At 40.8% G+C, this 20,202-nt stretch overlaps 1 protein-coding gene across 1 annotated transcript; it reads right to left on the bottom strand.

The window, feature by feature from the left end:
• Window positions 1-10,548: 10,548 nt before the first annotated feature.
• On the bottom strand, window positions 10,549-16,921 carry otomp (otolith matrix protein). Its single transcript, XM_026152387.1, has 9 exons — window positions 16,602-16,921; window positions 15,974-16,110; window positions 15,640-15,742; window positions 15,279-15,464; window positions 14,208-14,382; window positions 13,543-13,610; window positions 11,820-12,004; window positions 11,323-11,494; window positions 10,549-11,148 (listed from the first exon to the last, which is right to left on the bottom strand). The coding sequence occupies exons 1-9, from the start codon at window positions 16,690-16,692 to the stop codon at window positions 11,138-11,140; spliced, it is 1,128 nt and encodes a 375-aa protein (XP_026008172.1). The 5' UTR covers window positions 16,693-16,921; the 3' UTR covers window positions 10,549-11,137.
• Between the last annotated feature and the right edge of the window lie 3,281 nt (window positions 16,922-20,202).

Below are 20,202 nucleotides of genomic sequence, written 5' to 3'. Positions count from 1 at the left end.
TTTTTGGCGTGTAAACATATTTTTTTCTGGGAGACAGGGCAGAGAAATGCACATCCCCCATTATCACCCAACATACAACAGCAGTCAACTATATGGGACAAAGCAATGACTTAATAATCACACATGTTTTTTTAATGGAAGGTATTTAAGATATTCATAAACATGTTAAGATCCCTTCTGCTTTTCTTTTATACACACACACACACACACACACACACACACACACACACACACACACACACACACACACACACACACACACACACACACACATAAACAGTTCCTCACAGCTGTGTGATGTTGACAAAATGCATCCAGAAACCAGCCACTCCATCATGTTGTACAAACACACACACACACATACACACAGGCCTTACGCACTCATTCACGCTTACACTCTGTTCCTCCACACCTTCTCTCTCACTCCCCAACACTGGTTTGACAGCTGTGGAGCAGCTTGCCAGCGATGTCACGCAGACAGAAAGCTTTTAACACAGAGAGGTGTGTAATATTCATAAGGAGTGCTCCACTTACTCTGCGATAGATGTTGGCGAGCTTGAGCGTGAGCAACACTGATCTGGTCTTTTGGTGATGTGGTCTAATATAATATTAATGGCAGTTGTGTGAGATAGGATCTACCCTGTTGTTCATTCTGCTCCATTTCTCGCATACAACCAGTTCCCACGTTGCAACACATAAGTTCGATAGGAGCTCGTTTAGCGTAGAAACCCACCACGGGGTGCTGTGATGCTATAGGGGAGAGCAAACGCTTTTTGGGGGTGTGCTTCTTTTGGGCTCTGTTCCTGCGGAGCTACTTTCTTGTTCTCACAAACACAATTTTCTGCTGATAGATCGGCCTGGCACCAAAAATAAAGCCCACTTTAGCAGCGGTTATCTGAGGGCAAAGGTTCACTTTTTTAAGGCATAGTCTAAAAAGTTTGCTTTGTTGCATTCTTTTAATTGGTCCCTTTATGTTCACACTGCCCAATTACAAGTGTAACTGGGCTTGTAAACAGGAGTGACAAAGAGCAGAGCTTTATTGACCTGCTTTGCTAATCTGCCATCCTGCAGGTTTGGACATTTAGGCGATGCAGAAGGGTCAAAATAAAGTTTTAGTGAAATAAAGTTGTTATAATTGACATTTTCAGGTGTTCATACCAGTCAAGTTCACATGAAGAAACAATATGTCACTGATTTTTGTAGTTATGCTACACAAATCAAAGACTGCGCAAGTGCATTTAAATGGTGACTATCTAATGTAGTTGTAATAAATCATAACTTACTTAACTTAACTTACTTAAATCACTTAAGATATGATACATGTTGATAGATTCATACAGGTATGAATTCTTCAGGTTAATTTAATTTTATTTATTTATTTAGGACAGTGCATGTTAATGAACATACATGTAAAAATTACATGAATGTAAACATACCAGATTATAGCCAAGGACTAATTTCCATCTGTTGTCCATCTGTTGTTCTTTTATATTTCAAAGTTTTGACATAATATTTAGATGTATTTGATATTTATGTGTAAAGGTGAGTTTAACTGGGATGTTTGGCCTATTACATTTTTTATTGACAGTGTGGGTTTTATGTATTTCTATTTGTGGCTTGTCTTGCCCAGATCTGCACTGCAGATGGAAATTAGCTAGAGCCAAATCAGGAGCAATGCATCTTTTTTTTCTTAGAGCCTAATGTTTGTTGTACATGGTCTCCAACAAATAAGGAAGGAAAAGAAAAGAGTTTAGTTTAACGATTTTGCAAATTAGATTTTGCAAATTACAATCACACGCAGTAGCCTTCACAGCCACAAATCCACCTGAATGCCTGTGGGTGATTTCGAAAAACTCTAGAGGTATAGTGTAGCTGTAAGAGCACAGGAGATGTATTGCTTAGGCGTATTCTTAATTGTAAATTCAGTTGGAAACCTCACGTTAAACAACACAAGAAAAAATTCTTAGACAATTGCATTACTACACAAAGCCAAAGAACTTGTAAATCCAGATTCTCTCTACATGCTGTACTGCTCCCTCATAGCTTCATATTTGACTGATGGAGGTGGAAGGAAGGGAAAATACATACAAATACATATCACCAACTCATATATATTTCTATCACAAACGGAAGTAATATGAATAGTGTGCAGTGCAAATTATTACAGTTCCACTACCCCACCGATCATTCTGTTGAATACATTAAAAATTCATGAATTAAGAGGTTTCAACATTATGCAGATTATGTACAAAATAAAAAACCACCAGTTATCTCCAGGTGTCCAGGATTTGTTCCAGCTGAGAACAACCAATTATGAATTAAGAGGAAACCTGAGATACAAACTAATGTTAAAGAAAAAAAAACAGTTTTTCTTTGACTGGAGTAAATGAATGCCAGTGATGTATTGACATTACATGGCACTTCTATCAAAGAAACATAAATGAATAAATATATAGATGTTTGATTTCTTTGAAATTATTGTAATTATGAAATACGTATGGAGGTCAGATAGACCCCTGAACCACTGAAGACAATCATTTTCACAACAATTGTTTTTAGTCAGTTGCTATAATGACCTGTGGACTAAAATGGGAGCAAAAATGTCTATATTACTATATAATGTATAACGTACATGTTCATATAGGAGTGCTGGGATTAGTTAGTTCAGTTATGCTGTGTGTGTGGTTTCCAACATTCAAGTGGAGATACGTTTTAAGATTTATAAATATACAATGTACAATCAATTACACAATGTAAAGTAATAGTTTAATGGTGGGAAGTTTAGCTGCCAGTAGTTTTCTGCTATACAAAAGGGAAATTTCTCACAGTGTGGCGCCACTGTCTACAAAAGTAGCACAAGGTCGAGGATTTCTAATGGGTTGCATTAACAAATGTGATGATTTTGTTCTGCTCAAAGTCTAAAGGTTTTAACTTTTAAAGTGCGCACTCAGTCCTGGGCTTTGGGAATCTACTTTATAAAGGTTCCGAGATGAAGAGGAAAAATGACAAAGTAGTAGACCAGCAGAAGACACTGGAGTTCTCATATCAGTCAGAAGTGGAGCTGCACACAAGCACACGGGCACGGTTCAACAGTCAAATTTGATTATTTTTCTCACCCGAAACAAAGAGGTGCTCTTCCTCGTGGACAGCCTACACCTGCATCTCATCTCATTGCAGTTGTTTGGTACCGCATGAGTTTGGTGCTCAATTTTGGCACCTGAATGAATCACTTTAAAGCAACAAACACTTTACGTGCTGAATCCAAACATGTTTGTGAATGCAGGGAAAATCTGTTTTCTGCCTGCTGTTGTCTTTGTTTCACATTCACCCTCATTTTTTCCCTTCCTTCCTTCCTTGCTCCTTACATCTTCTGTCACATCCTTTTCTACCCCTTTTTCCTTCCTTTCTATTTCCTTCACTCACCCCATCTCTCTGTAATTAATGGTGCTTAAACGCAGCTCCAGCTGTCGTGGCATTGGGACTAAATCACAACAATCATGAGTTATTATCAGCAGCGTGCTGACTGATTGTGCTAATGTCTGCGCTGATCGTATTAATGCTGGGGCTGATTGGAAAACATCCATCATAATATTCCTGGCAATGAAGAGGTAATAACTGGCATTATCCTGATAATGAAAACGACTGTTAGGCTGAAGATTAAAACTTAACAGTGATAACAAGGGACTTCATATTTGGGAGAGCAGGAGGAGAAATTGCTGCTCTGCTGCTCCCTCTCTGCTCCCTCTCTCTCATGATGTCCTTGCCTCTTCTCCTTTACCTTTCATCCCGTTTACTAATCACCAAGTAAATGCTTCATTTTGTTTGCTTCACATCATTTCTTTATCTCTTCTTCTCCATATTTACCATCTTGAGCTTTCTTTGTGAATGCTCCTCCTTTTTCCTCCACATTCTTCTTATCCCAGCCTTTTAGCAGAGATGCCACACAGTTTTTCTCCCTATTTTGTCCTTAATTTATTTATTTATTTATTTTCTTTCCTCGTTAACCCTCCTAATTCCTCCTCTTCAGTCCTTCTATTTCTGTGTCCTTCTTATTTAACATCCCAACAGCTTATCCTCCCTTTTCCGGACTGTTTGTCCTTTCCCCCGTCTGCTCATTCTTCATCCTATTTGTAGAAATCCTCCCTCCTCCTTCCTCATTTTGCCTGCTTATTCTCTGACAATCCACCTGTTTTTCCCCCCTTCTTCTCTTTCCTCATCTTCTCTTGTCTGACAGCCCACCTGCTTTTCCTCCTCATCCTCCCAGACTCTCATTGTATGTGTGTGTGTCTGTGTATTTCTCTTTCTCGCTCTATATCCCCACCTCCATAGCAGTAAAGGAGCCCTGTCCATTTATGAGGGAGAGACTGATGGGGAGGTGTGGGAGGCAGTTTCAAGAGTTTTAATGAGTCGGTGCTCACACTTATGACAGGAGGGGTAAGTGATGGAAAATTAATCTGTTTTAGAGAGACAGGAAGTAAGTGTGTGTGTGCGGATGTGCATATGTGAGTTTTGGGGGGGATTTTGCGTGTGTGTCTCTGTGTCTGAGTGCTGTTTTCCTATGAGAATTCACTGGCTCACCAAGCAGAGACATTTTTAACTTGTACAATCAATATGAGTGGGTGCGTGTATATGTAGTGTTTTGTGTGTGTTATTCTGATGAATGGCCAAGCTCTTAATGTTCTCAACCACTCTGTGGACTAACTAGACTATTTAATCACCCTCTCTCTCATCCCCCGCCTGCTCCTCTCTCTTTTTGCCTCTCTGCCAAAGCTCAGTGTACTGCTGAGGTAAGACAACACCTATTGTACAGTATGTTATTCATGTGCGTGTGTGTGTGGTGGGAGAGGTGGTGAGGGGCGGGAGAGAGGAGTTTGTGAGCATTAGTGCTGCATCAGTCAGTGTCCAGCCTGCTGGCTCGTACACCTGTCGGCTCGTTATGGAGAGCAGGAACAGGAACAGGCATGCGGAACATAAATCTAACACACACTCGCACGTACGGCACGCAAACACACCTTCACACATCCTTGTTATACTTGTGTTTGACTCAAACTCACTCTCTAACTTGCTTTAACTTCTCCTGTCACCGCTAATTGCCTGAGTTCCGCCATTACCTTAACTTTCACGCTTAATGGTGACACTTAAAAAACACTTTTCGTAATGCGGTTTGAGAAAGGGCTGGTCACAAATTAGTCTTTCACCTAGAATTTATAATGTAGTGAATATACTGTAGTGTGCATGCACACACACACACCTTGAAGAACAGACCTGTAAATTTACCTGTAATTGGAGGTGGGTGTTGGCTCCCGAGTCGATCAATTGGCATGTGGTTGAGCTTGAAAAGGTGTACGTGCATGCGTGCGACTATGGCAGTAATGAGCACTGAGCCATGGGATGCCCAAAGGCAAGGTTCCTTAACAGGGTCAGACTCAAGGACGTCTGGCACGGTTCCACACGCCCACCTACAGTACGCACACACATAAAACATACTGGACCAGCAGACTGCAAGCTGATCGAGCACCATTAAACAATGTGAGGAAACAACATGCTTTTTGTGCATTACACTCACCCATTGGCTTTTCTCTCGTTGTCTGTCTTCTCTCTCTCTTTTATGCTCACACACACACACGCACACACGGTGAAACACCCTCTATTCGTCCCCAAACGAACGGGAGATTCACGCTCCACTAGCAAAGACTCTCAAAGTGTAGGTTATTAATGAGAGCATGTCCTAACAACATTACAGAGCTACTGCCCCATGGACGAGAGAGGAGAGTGAAAAAGTGTGTGAGTGGAGAAGAAGAGAAAAAAGGGCAGAGAAGAGGAAGTGCCAGAAAAGAAGAATATATGAAAGAAGAGGAGGAGAAGAAGAAAAGGGGGAAAGGAAGGAGGTGAAACAATTAAAGAAAAAGGGTAAATTAGAAACAGAGGGGGGAAGTGAAAAAACATGACAGAAAAGGAAGGGTGAAGGAGAAAAGAGATGAGAGAGAAGAGACTAAGGTGGAGCAGAGGTAAGCGTGGGAAGGAAATTTGGGGGTGCAGGGAAGATTTAGAAGAAGGGGAGAGAGGAAAGATGGCAAGAAATAGAGGACACAAGACACGAAAACAAAAACTGATGAGTAGAACATCAGAGAGGAGAAAAGAGAAAGGGATTGGACACAGGGAAGAAAAAGGGCAAACAGAAAGGTAGACACAAGGACAGAAGAGAGCAAAAAAACAGAAGTGTAAATGCGAAAGAAAGGAGAAAATGAAAATGAAATGAGAAGAGGAAAGTGAGAGGAAAACTGGAAAAGAGAGGATGCTGAAACACCCTGAGGAGCGTCAGTAATGTGTATGCCCTCTGGCATTATAATGGTTTTATTGGAAAAAGCATTAATGAATACACGAACACTGCTGAGTGGACAGTGCCATCTAGTGTTTTAAATTTAAAACCCTGAGCGTGCATCTTCTGTCACGCTCTATACACCTATGCACACTACGCTGCATAAACGTCCTCCTCCCCACCACTTCACATTTAAACAATCTGCTGCTTGTGGTCATTTTTCACCCAGTTTGGGCCGTATTATGGATGCAACATGTGTGTGTGCATGTGTGTGTTCATGCTTGCCATGCTTGGCTGTTATTGGGCAAGTGATCTTGGGAGCATTGTGGAAGCAGAACGATAAGCCTGGTGTCACTGGCGTCTAATCATACTCTGTGTTCCTTATCAGCTCTGGGCTCAGGAGACGGAACAGAGGAGAGAGATAGGCGGAAGAGGAGGAGGAGGCGGGGGGTATGGTGGGAACTATGGAATGGAGACGGAGAAGTGAGGAGCAAGAGGGTTAGGTTGAGGGTGAGGTCGATAAAGAGAGGTGAGGGGAGAAAAACGTGAGCGATGAGAGCTGTGAGAAGGGAATAGAGGACATTAGAGAGGAAGAGGTGGAGATTTAAGGGTCTACTGCACTAAAAGCATATAAAGAACTAGTGCCAAGTTCTGTGTCCCGACTCACCTCACCACCCACACAGCACAAACCCACTGTGTGTAAGAGGATCTGCTAACCCATTGCAGCTTCCAACTGCATGCACACACTTGTAGCCTGTGTGTGTGTTTTAGGGTTATCAAGAGTGCTAAGGATGGGTGGTAATTGAATAATGACAGTAACGCCTCTGATGGATTACCTGTCACTCCTCTCCCCTCTCCCCCTCCATCACTGTCATCCCCTTCATCTTTGGCGCTCTCGCCTGGCAACCTCCGGTCAAACCATTCGCGCCATCACCCGTGTCAGCGCAGATGAAGACACCCACAAACACGCAAGATGACACTAAACACAACTTTTGTAGGCATTATTGTATTAAAAACAATAGGAAAATCATCCAGAGGTTTCATTTACATTAAAAGTTTAAACTGCGAGTATTGTTAGCTAAGGCTAGCAAAATAACATTAGCAACTGAAGTGGTTCTTTTATAAATGGCTCCAAAGTGTTCAGGCTGATTTATAGTTGTGTTACAGCTACAGCCTGTGGCCTGACATACACCTTCACAGAAATCTTACCACTTGCAGCGACAGACCACAACTTTGCTGAGGTGTAAACACAGTAGTTTGATGAATGTACAGTAACCGAAATTAAATTTATTAAGCTTTCATTTTATCTAGCTTCTTCACAATGTTAATGCAATAGCCAGGATTTTTCCTATGTTAAATGTGCTCTTTACTCATTTTGCCTCTGCAGCATGTTCATGGATAGGAGCTTGTCAGTGTGCTGCATATCACTTATTTAGCGACTTAGAAATACGCAGTAGTGCACACACATTAAAAACTTTACAGTTTTACTACTGTTTGTGTGCACTTCTGCTATCTTGGATCATGAATTTGGGGTTTGGTGGGTCTTCTCTGACTTTCTGAGTTTGTGCTGCACATTTCCCAGTTTCAGTAATTCTCTGAAGTAGCTTGTGAGTGCTTGTTGACAAGTCTTCACGCTCCATGCAAACTACAGGTGATCACATACAATCTGCTGGCAATCAAATCAAGGAGTTTTTTGCCAGACTGTCAGGGAATACACATTTTCCACTTGTGACTCATGGTTGCCAGTGTGTCACATATTGGTCTCTAGGCCAGTATGACTGGGGCTTTAGCAACTGATTTTCTGGTGACCGCTGTCAACTTCCAGCAATCGCTTGCCAACTGGGGAATACCTCACTTGGTCATTGCCAGATGGTTATGGATTGGCCTGTAAGCATATGTATCTGGTGCCTTGTTTTCTTGATACTTTGTTATCAGGATTAATTATCACAGATTCAAAGTGTTGGACACACAAATGCCACATGGTAAGTGTTAATGTGTCTGCAAACCCTCAATCCAGTCATAATAGACAAACTACATAATACACGTCTTTGTAGTAAAGTGTTAAAAACAATGACATCTGCACACTGGAGCCAATGTTTGTGCTCGCTATGTGTTCTTTTGTGTGTGAACTTTTCGCTTCTTTTCCTGTTCAAGCATCTTTTTATACACATTCATCACTCAGCCCATGCACAACTGCTGTTGACCTTTTTGGGCTACTGCACAAAATAACATCTAAATGCTTAAGATCTCCTGCTATCTGGACCTCTGGTTATACATAAGGCTTCTTGTTAGATAGTCCAATAATCTTATTGGAGGTGTAATGGCCTTTCTAGATGTGCCTCTGTGTAGGTAGAATTCCCATAATCCCTCTCTCTTTGTAATCAAAGACACACACAAAGCCAAAGCAAGACAATAAATCCAGCAAAAGTTTCTCTTATGTTAGCAAAGCAATGCAAACACACCAGTACACAAATATAGATGCAAACAGCTATAGTATGCTTTGGTATACGTGCAAAAAAACTCCATTTCTAAATGACTAATTATCACTTTCCAACACTTGCACTGACACGCTCCCTTCTCTTATATACTCACACTCAAGTTTCAGAGGACTGAATTGAATTAGTTGTTTTTATTTGTGCATTGCAGCAAAATGGGCAGCAAGAGAGCTGAGGATTGAGAATGATTGCAGCACTCTGCTGCAATGCAGTTCAATCTACAGTATCTGCTCACTTCTAAATGATACTGCTCCATCAAAAACATGGGCTTTCTCTAAGCCGCTGGTGTTGTAAATCTGGTAGCTTTGCCAGCAGGAGCATTTAGCCTACCCTGAATGGAGCTCTGTTAGCACATGTAGACCACCTATGAAGATAGTGTGTCTCTGATTCACCTGTCCACCTGGGAGGTGCTTCTCGCTAACCGAGTGAACACCTGAGCCTTTGTGCTTTTCTGCTTCTTTTCATCCTCTTGTGTCCCTCTCCAAATGACTGAGAGGGAGCAAAGTGACTATTTTTGAGTAAATGTGTGTGCAAGAGGCAGCCAGAGAGTGGGTGATGAAGCAAAAGAGCTGATATCAAATCTAATTCATTTCCACACAGATATATAGCTGTTTCGGGATAATTAGAAGCCAGCGTGAAAAGAAGAGAGGATTATTCTCTTTATCATCATTCGTTTAATTGGTTGAAAATAAAGAAGGTTTGCAGCACTACACATTCACGAAGAGACGAGTATTTACATCAAGCCTGGACAAAAGTAGCAACAAACAGCACCAAAACCAGAGTTGAAGAAATACAACAGAAATGCACACACAAAAAAATCTGCCGCCAAATTTCTGCAAATTATCTGTTGTACCAGCTGTGGATTCTTCATGCATGACGAGGTCTAAAGACCACAGTTTGATGAGGAGAACTTCATCCGACTTATCAGTTGATTGCCAAGCTCAGTGATGCGCTATGTGGAATAACATGAGGTGGACATGAGGTGAAAAGCCCACAATTACAGTACACGATTCAGTAGGTCAAGTAAGGTCAAACTGGTTGCGTCTCTTTAATTATAGAGCCTTATAAATGCTTATAGATGCTGTTTTGTTTTTCTTTTTGTCAATTGCAGTTGCAATTTCTTTAGTAATTCCCCAGGACAGTTTTTTAATAAGATTAAATTCAAAACTGACTAATTAAACATCCTGCTGTTAGTAACTCTTACACATTATCATTATCATCATCTCACTACTGGTGGTAATGTTAAATTATAAATGACATATTATAGGAAAACCCCCCACATGTGTATAAAGACAGCAGTGTGAGAGAGGCTGCAAATCTTGAGGAATCTGGGTGACGCAAATGTTGTCACAGATGAGAAAATTATCATTTTTTTAAGACTCCCTCAAGGGTCATTGAAGGCAACTCAACTTTAAGTCCTCCCCCTTTTCTAATCATAAGGTGTTAAAATACACTGTGAGCTGACACAGCCTGGATCACCATACCGGACGTGAGAAAGCAGTGATCCAAAGGAGTAAGCTATACAAGGCATGGGAAAGCAGGAATGCTATCAACACTAACGCACATATGCACTCACACACATGCACAAACAGTATAGTATGCCAGAGCACCAATTAGGGCATTAATGGCTGTGGGAAACAAAAGTGTATACTCTCTTTCTCTCCCTCTCTCTCTCTCTCTCTCTCTCTCTCTCTCTCTCTCTGTCTCTCTCTCTCTCACACACACACACACACACACACACACACACACACACACACACACACATACAGTAACTGAGACTTCTAAGCAAAAAGTTAATAGCACCCAGTTGTTCAGTGCCAGAGACAGACCCTGTGGGAGTGAGGTGGAAGGGTGGTACCGAAGCTTAGTCTAATGAAACAAGCCAAGAAGGCTGCAGTTTCCCAACAAATATACAGGGCAGCAAATGTTAAGAGATTTTTTTTGGTATGTGTTAATCAAACACAAAAGAAAAACCACAACAATCATTAACTTTTTTGTCCTATCCCTTTCTTTTCTACACTTTCCCCCCCAGCGCCCTTTAAAAAACATGTTCAATTTTAGTTATGTTTTAACAGCCAACTAGCCACTCTTTAACCTTGTCATAACCTGTCAGCAAGCATATTAAAAGTCATAAAAGTTTGGAGGAGGGCAAGGATATAATATTAAAGATTGGGTGGTGAAATGCAGGGGGGAAAAAACATTAATAAAGCAAAGCTAAAAGAAGAAAATATGGTGAGACGGGGGACACAGATGGCAGGGAGGGAGGATGGAGAAAGCGGGATGGGGTGGAAGATGATGTGCTGGATGTCTTCCTCCTCTTCCATCAGCAGAAGCCTGGTGGTGGGAGAGTGCAATAATGAGAACAGCTGCAGTGGATGCGCTCACAGATACACACACACACAAAGCAAAAAACACTCCTCCAGCCACTTAGCCACCCACTCTTCATCAGCAATTCCACATAAACACATTTTTACACACAGGCAAATAGGCACACGTCATCACTCTTACCCTCACACTCGAAGGCTTGCAGCACAGTGGTATAAGTGGGGCCCAGCCAAGAGGAGTAGCTACCCAGAACTCTCTGCAGGTGGTGGGTGGCATCACTGAACAGCAGATCGGATTGGCCATAGCCTGCTGAGCTGAACAGGCTGAAGCCCTCCGTGGCATTGCCAAACACATTCTGCAGGAGAGAGGAAGTGTGTGACTGCGCTTAATGCATGAGGGCATGCATGGATGTGCGTTGGCGTTCTGTGTACATAAGTGTCTTTCAGATTGTAAGTGCAGGCTGGGCGGATCAGCACAGGACATATCAATCATCCTGGAGTCTCCCACACACTGAGTACGGAGGAAGGGTGACATTTTAGCAGATACCTGCGTACTAAGATGTGCAGATAAATAGCACAGGCTCCAGAGATCCACACACAGCTCTGTGGAAAAACGTGCATACACACACACACTCTCACACACACAAAAGCAAAGCACATGCAGCTTATGTCCACACCCACCTGTAAGCGTTCCAGGTACTTCCAGACACGGCACTTGTCCTCCATACGCACCACCACAGCGTTGGCAGGGACTGCGGCAATGTGGCATCGTTCATACTCCTCCAGACCGGCATCCGTTCCATCAGGACACAGCAGCTTCAGGTCCTCCACCTCCAGATCCAGGGCCCAGGACTCTTGGTTCTTACCTGGGCAAGAGAGGAGATGTATAAACAGGAGATTGGGATTATGGGAAATGCACATTTGATTTCTTTCACAGCGTTACATAAGACAACTGGAACCAATCTGTCTGTTAAATGTAAAGCTCAGCTACATTAAGACTGCAAACAGTTAGCCTGACTATTAAGGGATTAGGTATCTCTGACTATCACAGAGCAAAGTCCACATGCCAACGCCTCTAAAAGCCAGTAATGAATATGCACTTTCTTTAACATGGTTTTACTGTGGTTTAGAGAAACTAGTGTATTTCTTGGCCAGCTGTAGAGATATCCTGGGTCCTCATCATGATGATAAGATTACAGTAAGTTGTGGGTTGCCAATTTAGCTCAGTGGGTGAGCAGGCGAGCATGTGAAAGAAAGTAGCAGCCTGAGTTCGAGTCTGACCTGCAGCCCTTTGCTGCATGTCTTTCCCTCTCTGTCTGTCTACACTGTCTCTGTCCAATAAAGGCTAAAATGCCACGAAAGTAATATTTAAAAAAAGTTTACAGTAAGTATACCAAGACATAGTTGTCCATATAATTGCACGGTCTCCCTCTGAGTTAAGTCTAAGGAAAGTAACATCACATGCATTGACCTCCTTATCTAAAACCATTTGAAAGCTGTAATGTTTAGTATGTGATTATTCCTCATACTCTGAATAAGCTATTTATATTAACTAAGAACTACTTTAGTTTTTCATTTTCTTTTGTGCATTCATTAATTTGTTTATGATGACACATTTATCAAACAGTGCAATCCTGATTTATGACTAATTTACCAATATTTTATATGCTGTTTTTGTCAGATTTGATCGGTCCCCTGAGAATTTTAAAAAGGGAAACGAAACCCCGTTTAACAAAACAAACAACTGTGTGAAAAAAGGGTAAACCACCTTGAAGCCTACAGCATTCCCAGACAACAGCCCAGACCTTCTGTGTTTTCCTGACCTCTGTTAATCGTTCTGACTCTGGACATTTCTGAACCATATGATAAAACATGCTTCGTTAAGCAGCGACAGCATTTTGTGGAGCTGGCGTCAAACTGCTCCTTCTCGGCTATACCAGCAGAGCCTGTGTAGCGTGACGGCGATAATGATCGCCATTAATTTTGGATGTTGCCCAAAGCAGAGGAGCAGATGCAGCAAACAGAGAATTAGGGCACTTCACTGCTGGACAAAATGTCTGCAACTCTGTGACTATCCTGTGTGTGCGTTTGTGTGTGATATCTGTTTCTTTTTCATTCTCGCTCTTATCTTCTCTTGTTTTCAGATTGCTTACTTTTCTCTCCGCCTCACATTCCCACATATTATCATATGACATCATAATTACAGTGCAATCCAATCACTGTATTCCACTTTCTGTAAAAAGCACAAATGGGTTATGAAACACTGACATCCTATGTCTTGACAGGGAGTTGCACCCTCTGCATATTCCAAGCAATGTAATCACAAATTGAGACATTATAAAAATTATATCACACAACAACGACTATCATAGTCTCTAAAATAAACAATATTTTGCACACTGACCATCCAAATTGTCAAAGACTGTTTCGTGTTTGACAAAAGCCACGTCGCCGAGGTTCTCAGCCACGCACCTGAACGAAAACACACAAACAGCAAGACACATTCAGTCTATAAACAGATTGAAATATGAATGAAATCAGCACAGTTGCCAGTGTGCTACTGTTAACACACTCTGGAGACCATGAGTAAACTCCCTCTGCCACTTACTGTGGCACTTTAAGAAATCACCCCCTGTAGTTCTTTTGTTCCCCTCTGAAGTACATTCAGTACTGTGCCAAAGACTGTTCTGCACAGACGGCAGTACTGCACAGCACAAACAGTATTATATATTTATATTTTAATACATACATGATTTTCTAAACAAATTATGCGACACAATCACAGGAACTGTTAGATTTATTATTTTCTGTTCTCTTATTTTAATCTGGTTGTGTGTTCCATCTGTTCACTATATATACACACAGTAATTTGTCACTGTATTGTTATTATCTCTACTGCATACCTTCAGATAAGGCATACACTAGAGTTCCACTATTATTTTCTTTATGGAGGCAGCACGCTGGGATGGATATAAATTGAGGGCAGACACAAAGGCAGCAGTCATAACATCTACTTCACCTCTGGGTGCTGTTGTTGTATTATTTCCCATGTTACTAATGTCAGTGTACCTCAGAGCTCCAGATTCTCCGTAATGCCGCTCTCTGTGGTTGTTGGCACAGATGTGTCTGTCGTTCTCGTCTCCTATACAGGCCTCGCAGAGGTTCTTTGGATTGTTGCCTCTGGGATCGTGCTGGGGATCCTTAATGCCTGGCACGCAGCTATAGCCGAAGAAGTTCCCCACCACTAACAATAAAAAGACACAGACACCAAAGAACACTTGAAAAGTCTTCTGCACTTTCATGCTTAAGGTTTTTGTCCTGTTTATAAACTATTGCATGGTCAGCATATGGACTGTACAAGGCTACAGAACGCTCTAAACTCAGTTAGTATGATGTAATTGAGAGGGGATATCCTTATTGTGGTCATCTTAAGCTCACACTACTGTGATCACAGAAGAAATCTCAGACAGGGTGAACTGTGAGTCATGCCCAACTACTCAATTCCAAGAGTTAAGAGAGTCCAAGAATAAAAATATAGTACTGGAAATGACCATAAAGGTTCCCTGTCAAAGTAAATAACTCAGGTCCACTTGTCTTTCTTTTTCATCTTCCCACTGTTGAATTTTATAGTTTGCTATCAATATCACAAGACTTTAAAAGTCAGATTTATCTTTTTTTTTGTGCAGTTTAAATTTACCTACTGATTTAAAATTAAATAAGTATGAGCCTCTTCACTGTTTGGGACCACACGTGCAAGTTATGCTCAGCCAAAAATGTATTTTAAGATTTGGATGCTGGATTTTTATAGAAAAAAAGACCACACTAAATTCTTGATGGTTGGGAACCATGTGTCCAGAGCACCATAATAATAAACTTTAAGAGACAGCATTTTTCCTGTTTATCCTTCCTTCTGATTTTTTATTGTGTTTCCCCTTTTATCCCCTTATCCACCTCACATTTACAGAAAGAAGCACTGTTGTGTGACTGTCTCCTCTCCTTGCATCTCCAGCCTGCCTCATTTCTTCACCTCTTTGTTCCCCTTCACTGCTTTCCCGATTTCCCCTCCTTGCATTGAACATTTCATACACCTTCCACCAAAACACATCTACACTTATATCACCCCTGTCCCCTCTGACTCACCTCTCGGGAAGTTGCACTGCTCTCCTACACTGATTTGGGATGTGTTGACCAAATAGCCAATGGGAACAGTCCACCCCACTGTGGTTCGAATGCCGGGGTGACAAGAGCTGCGCTCATGCATCTCGAGCAGGGACAGGTCTGAGGAGGAGCGGCGCGCCATTGCCACCACATAGTAGCTGATACCATCTACAGAAGAGACCAAAAATGAAAAATAAATAAAAGGAATCAATTTTAAAATTGGGATTAAGCAGTGGGTGCAAGAAAGTATTTTGTGTGAACAGTATCTGCATTTTGGCATAAGCTGCAGAGACTTCAGTGCCTTCCTGTGTCACCTGCTGCAGACCTTAAACATGTGACTTACCTACACCATTGTAGGACTCTCCTGCAGCAAGCTCCAGGCCATGGCAGAAACCAGCAGCATAGATGTCATCTCCAAACATGGAGGCTGCATCTGCAGTTCCATTCTGAGCAAAATATATATTCATATTTTTATATTTCCCATTTTATGTCTCACAGATACTTTTTATTTTCTTTTGTAGTCACTTTTTAGATATAACAGTTCCTATTAATGTTAAGAAATTTCAACTGCCATGCATCTGACAGAGCTGATATAAAAATTAATAAAATAAATGAAATGAAATGTACGACAGTTTTTGGTAAGAATCTACTTTCCCCATCAGTTGTTTCTTGTGTACCTTGATTTTTTCCATACAGTCCCTGGTGTTTAAGCCACGGACACACTGCAGTGTTCCTTTTACATTTCGGGCTGTAGCATTTCCGGCCAAATCCAGACACTTCTGCTCCTCAGCATCAGACAGCACACACCAGGAGACTTTTCAAACACAGTAGGGACAAGTTGCAAATTACATATGTGCAAACTTTAAACAGTTAGACCTCAAATTCCACAACTCATGCAGTTCTGCCACTAAAGCCTCCCTTTAAATATACAAACAAGCAGGATTTGATCACTGATGTGTTTAGCATTAACCTCCTAGGACCTGGTGTCCACATATGTTGACTACATATTTTGGGTTGTCTAGACCAAAGTACCAAATTTTGCTCTACAAGGGCCTGATATCCACTTACGAGAACGTTACACTGCCACTGTTCTATCGAAATTTAATGTGAATGTCCTCATATGTGAATCTCATTTTTCTCAGAAACAAAAGTAAGGTAAAAAAAAAAAATCACGTAATTCTTTGTTTTTACATTCATCAGGTCCAAATCAGCCCAAATAGCAAAGAGAAATTAAAAATGCATGCCATGGAAGAGAATCGGGTCTTAGGAGGTTAATCTGACTATCCAACAGTATTAAATTGATACCTGTAGTTTTTTGATTGGAGAGACATCTGACATACAGAAGAGGCAGAAAAAGCAGGAACGCTGAAAGCAGTCTTCTCCCTGGATACTCCATGTCAGCTCTGGATGGAAACCTGCTTGGGACTAACTCGCTAACACAGCTAAGATGAGAAACAGGTGGAATACATTAAGAAAAGTCACTTGTGTGTCCCTTCCCTCGCTTATTATTTGGTCTTAGGAAGAGAGAGGGTGAAAGGTAAGAGAAAGAGCTAGGTAGGCTGACTGTAGAAGAAACCATCACATTATTCCTCTTTCCCCGCCTCTTCAGTTGAAAGTCCTAGTAGATAATCCTTCCTCCATCTCATGACAGCAGTATAGCATTTCCCTCTCTAATTATCTACTGAGACTTATCCCTAGTGGAGAGGATAGTGGTAGAAACATGCAGGCTCGGAGCAGTTCAGGTCACCTGGCACAGAGTGTCGACCGGGGGTCTTTAATTAAAGAAAGCTGCGGATAATGTGTCTCTGTGCTGGAACTCTGTTCCTGGAGAATAGATACTGGCTGGGTCTTGCTCTGATTCACTGGAGACCTAAGCCTCAGGTAAGCAGGAACAAACAGCACTGGCCATTGTTCATGGTCAACGGACCCTGTGGAGGGAAAACGTATTGGATACTTGATACAATTCTCCTTTTCGCTCTCTGCTCTGCACACACATAATAACACATCCACACGCGTACACACAAACACACACGCACAGAAACTCACTGCCATTTTTCTTGACATCTACTGTGCCAATCAATAATTGAAGGAGTCTTCAGAGGTGAAAAGTGAAATTAATATATCATTGAGTCCATATTTTAGGTGCAGTATTATGTAATAATAGATCTGCATGAGAGCTCAGGGCACGAAGAGTCCTGTTGGTTTTCCTGAAACTTTTCAGGAAGAGGAAAGTTGGGAGATCTGATCTTCTGCACACTTCAGTGAAGGGACAGGGAGCACAGAAGGACTTTTGAAGTCTAGCACTCACATAATACTGGTGATTAAATGTGGAGCTTTGAGAAATTAGTGAGAGAAAATAGGATTTTCCCAAAAGAACCTGTTTAGATGAACTTCTGAAACATTCAGATCTTTATCTTTAATCATTTGGTTCATATCAATAACTGTGCTATTTTTCCTTTTTTCTATTAATTTATTTACCTTGCAAGCAAGCAATTTATTTGTATAGCACTTTCGGAACAACACAGCTGAACACAAAGTGCTGTACACTTGGCATGCCAAAAATGATACATGACTAAGTAAAAAAAAGAAAAAAAGAAAAAAAAAGATTTACCCAAAATAAATAAATAAAATAAATAAAAACTTAAAATAAAAAAATAAGCACAAATAGCACAAAAAAAGTCTAAAATGATCATTAGAATTAAAAACAATAAAATGAGCACAATAGATTAAAAACAATAAAACCAATGAAATCAGGGTCATACAGTGTCATATGCCAAGGAGTAAAAATGGGTTTTAAGACGCGTTTTAAAACCACCATTGACCACCATCACTGTAAATGTTTTATTCCTTGGAGGATGAAGACAGCATGAAAACATAGGCAAAAAGACAGATCAATTCAAAATGCTCTCTAAGGCTAATGCTAGCGTAGCAATGGCTCTACTGAGTCAAGTTCAGCCAACAGAAACCTGGCAGATCAGGTGACCTTAACACCTGCTGAAGGCTCAGCCGATGCCTGTGGCAAATCTTATACAGGACATGTTATTTATGTTGCTTCTGCCTGCATAAAGCCTGATAACCTGTTTAGATGGACCTCTGCAATCTGCAAGTCGTTTTGCAACACACCTCCACACCAGCTGCTCCATTCATACTTAATTTAATGTTTGTTGTCTCTGCTGTTCCAAGAGGGAGTCTTGCTGCTCCTCGTCCCGCTTTTGCCTTTCCACATCAAAGCTGCATTGCCAAAATAATTACTAGAGATGGAATGATATTTGCCTTGCAATTGAGAACAATAGCAATTTTGAGGTCAATATCTTGCTCAGCACATTCAGGAGGAATGTGACCTGCTCTGTACTACATGCAGGAGTTGCAGGAGACAGATGTCTTAAAACTGAAATAGAAATGTGACCCACCTGGATGGATCACTACTGAATCTTAATTAAGAAGCATTTCTTCATCAGTTTTAAAGAGGTACAGAAACAAAAACCCTGACATGCATAAAAAGTGTGTCACAGCAAGAAGTTAGACCTGACCTTATTGCAGTGTATCACTCTGAATAATTAGGCAGCAAATCATTTGATAATTGGTTCATAATTAAAGAGAATCAAACTCATCTAAATGTAGTCATTGCCAACTTTTCCCCAGAAAATAACAGTGTCTTTAGTTGTAATGTGAAGTTCACCAACTTTTATCAAATAAAATAATCAGCAGTTTTTACACAAATTTCTTAACTGGGAAACAAAGATTGCATCATGTCTGAATACTGCTCCTAATGGAAGTCACTGGTTATTTTTAGTCTTGTTTCTAAATGTCTGTGTATAATAGCAGCAATAACAGCTGTAATAATAGCAAGAAAGTCTCCCCCACACAGACCAAAGTATAAGCGAACTGTAAGATTTTTTTTTTTGAACTAAAATTAAAGGTGAGTTCATAACTTCTCCTCTGGGTTGTTGCTGTGAGTCATAGTTCGTATTTGGAAAGCCTGTGCTCTGACACTAGTCCTCTACTAAGTCTAAATTTAGTCTACTCAAGCGAGACAAAAACAGATATTTGCCAGTGTCTTTAACTTGAATATGATGACATGATACATAAATATAGGTTTCGATGGTTTCAGATTTTTTGATTACAATCTGATATAGGAAGATTGAATAGGTGATGTACAGGGTTGGAGGAGTCAGTGATGATGCTTCCAGCCTTCCTGGTGATTCTGGTGCCATAGTGTGAAGCTATGGAAGATAGACCTCAACCAATGACCTTGAAGGCTCTACTTACTACTTTTTCAAGCAATTGTTTGCCCTGATTGATTGTGTTACTATACCAAGTCAGGATGGAGAAATTAATCCATAACAGTTCTATACAAATGAATTATACTTTCCCAACTAACCCTGTATTTCCTTGGTTGGAGGAAATAGAGCCCCAGGTGCGCTTTACTAACAATGTGAAACAGTGTTTAAGTCCCATGATGACGACTTGTATAGGCACATGTAGCCTCTCAACAACTGGCCCGTTGATAGAGAAAGAGATGTTGAAATGCCTTCTTTATAAGGCCAAAAATCAGCTGTCTGGTATTCGGATTTGATCCAGATTTGATATAGATGCATATGTGACCTTTTAAAAATGTATTTATTGAAATTCAGCTTACGTAAATAAGTGATTTAATACAATGCACACTCTTTCAGTGTAAAATTATCACTGCTGGATTTCTTTTTTATCAATGTAAGAGGATTTAAGCAGGTTTAATACTGTAGCTGGTCACCGTGGGACCAACTTTAATAGCTCAATGCATCTTTGTGTCATTTAATCTATAACAATACATATATAATATTTTAAACAATGATATGAGAATTAACAAGGGTATGTTGTGAAGTAAAAAGCGAATCTTTCACTATTAGAAACCAGCATAATGCTA

This window comes from Astatotilapia calliptera, chromosome 19, assembly GCF_900246225.1.
Source record: "Astatotilapia calliptera chromosome 19, fAstCal1.2, whole genome shotgun sequence".
Lineage (NCBI taxonomy): Eukaryota > Metazoa > Chordata > Actinopteri > Cichliformes > Cichlidae > Astatotilapia > Astatotilapia calliptera.
The sequence above is the reverse complement of the archived record's forward strand: the minus strand, read 5'-3'. Positions and strand labels throughout refer to the sequence as shown.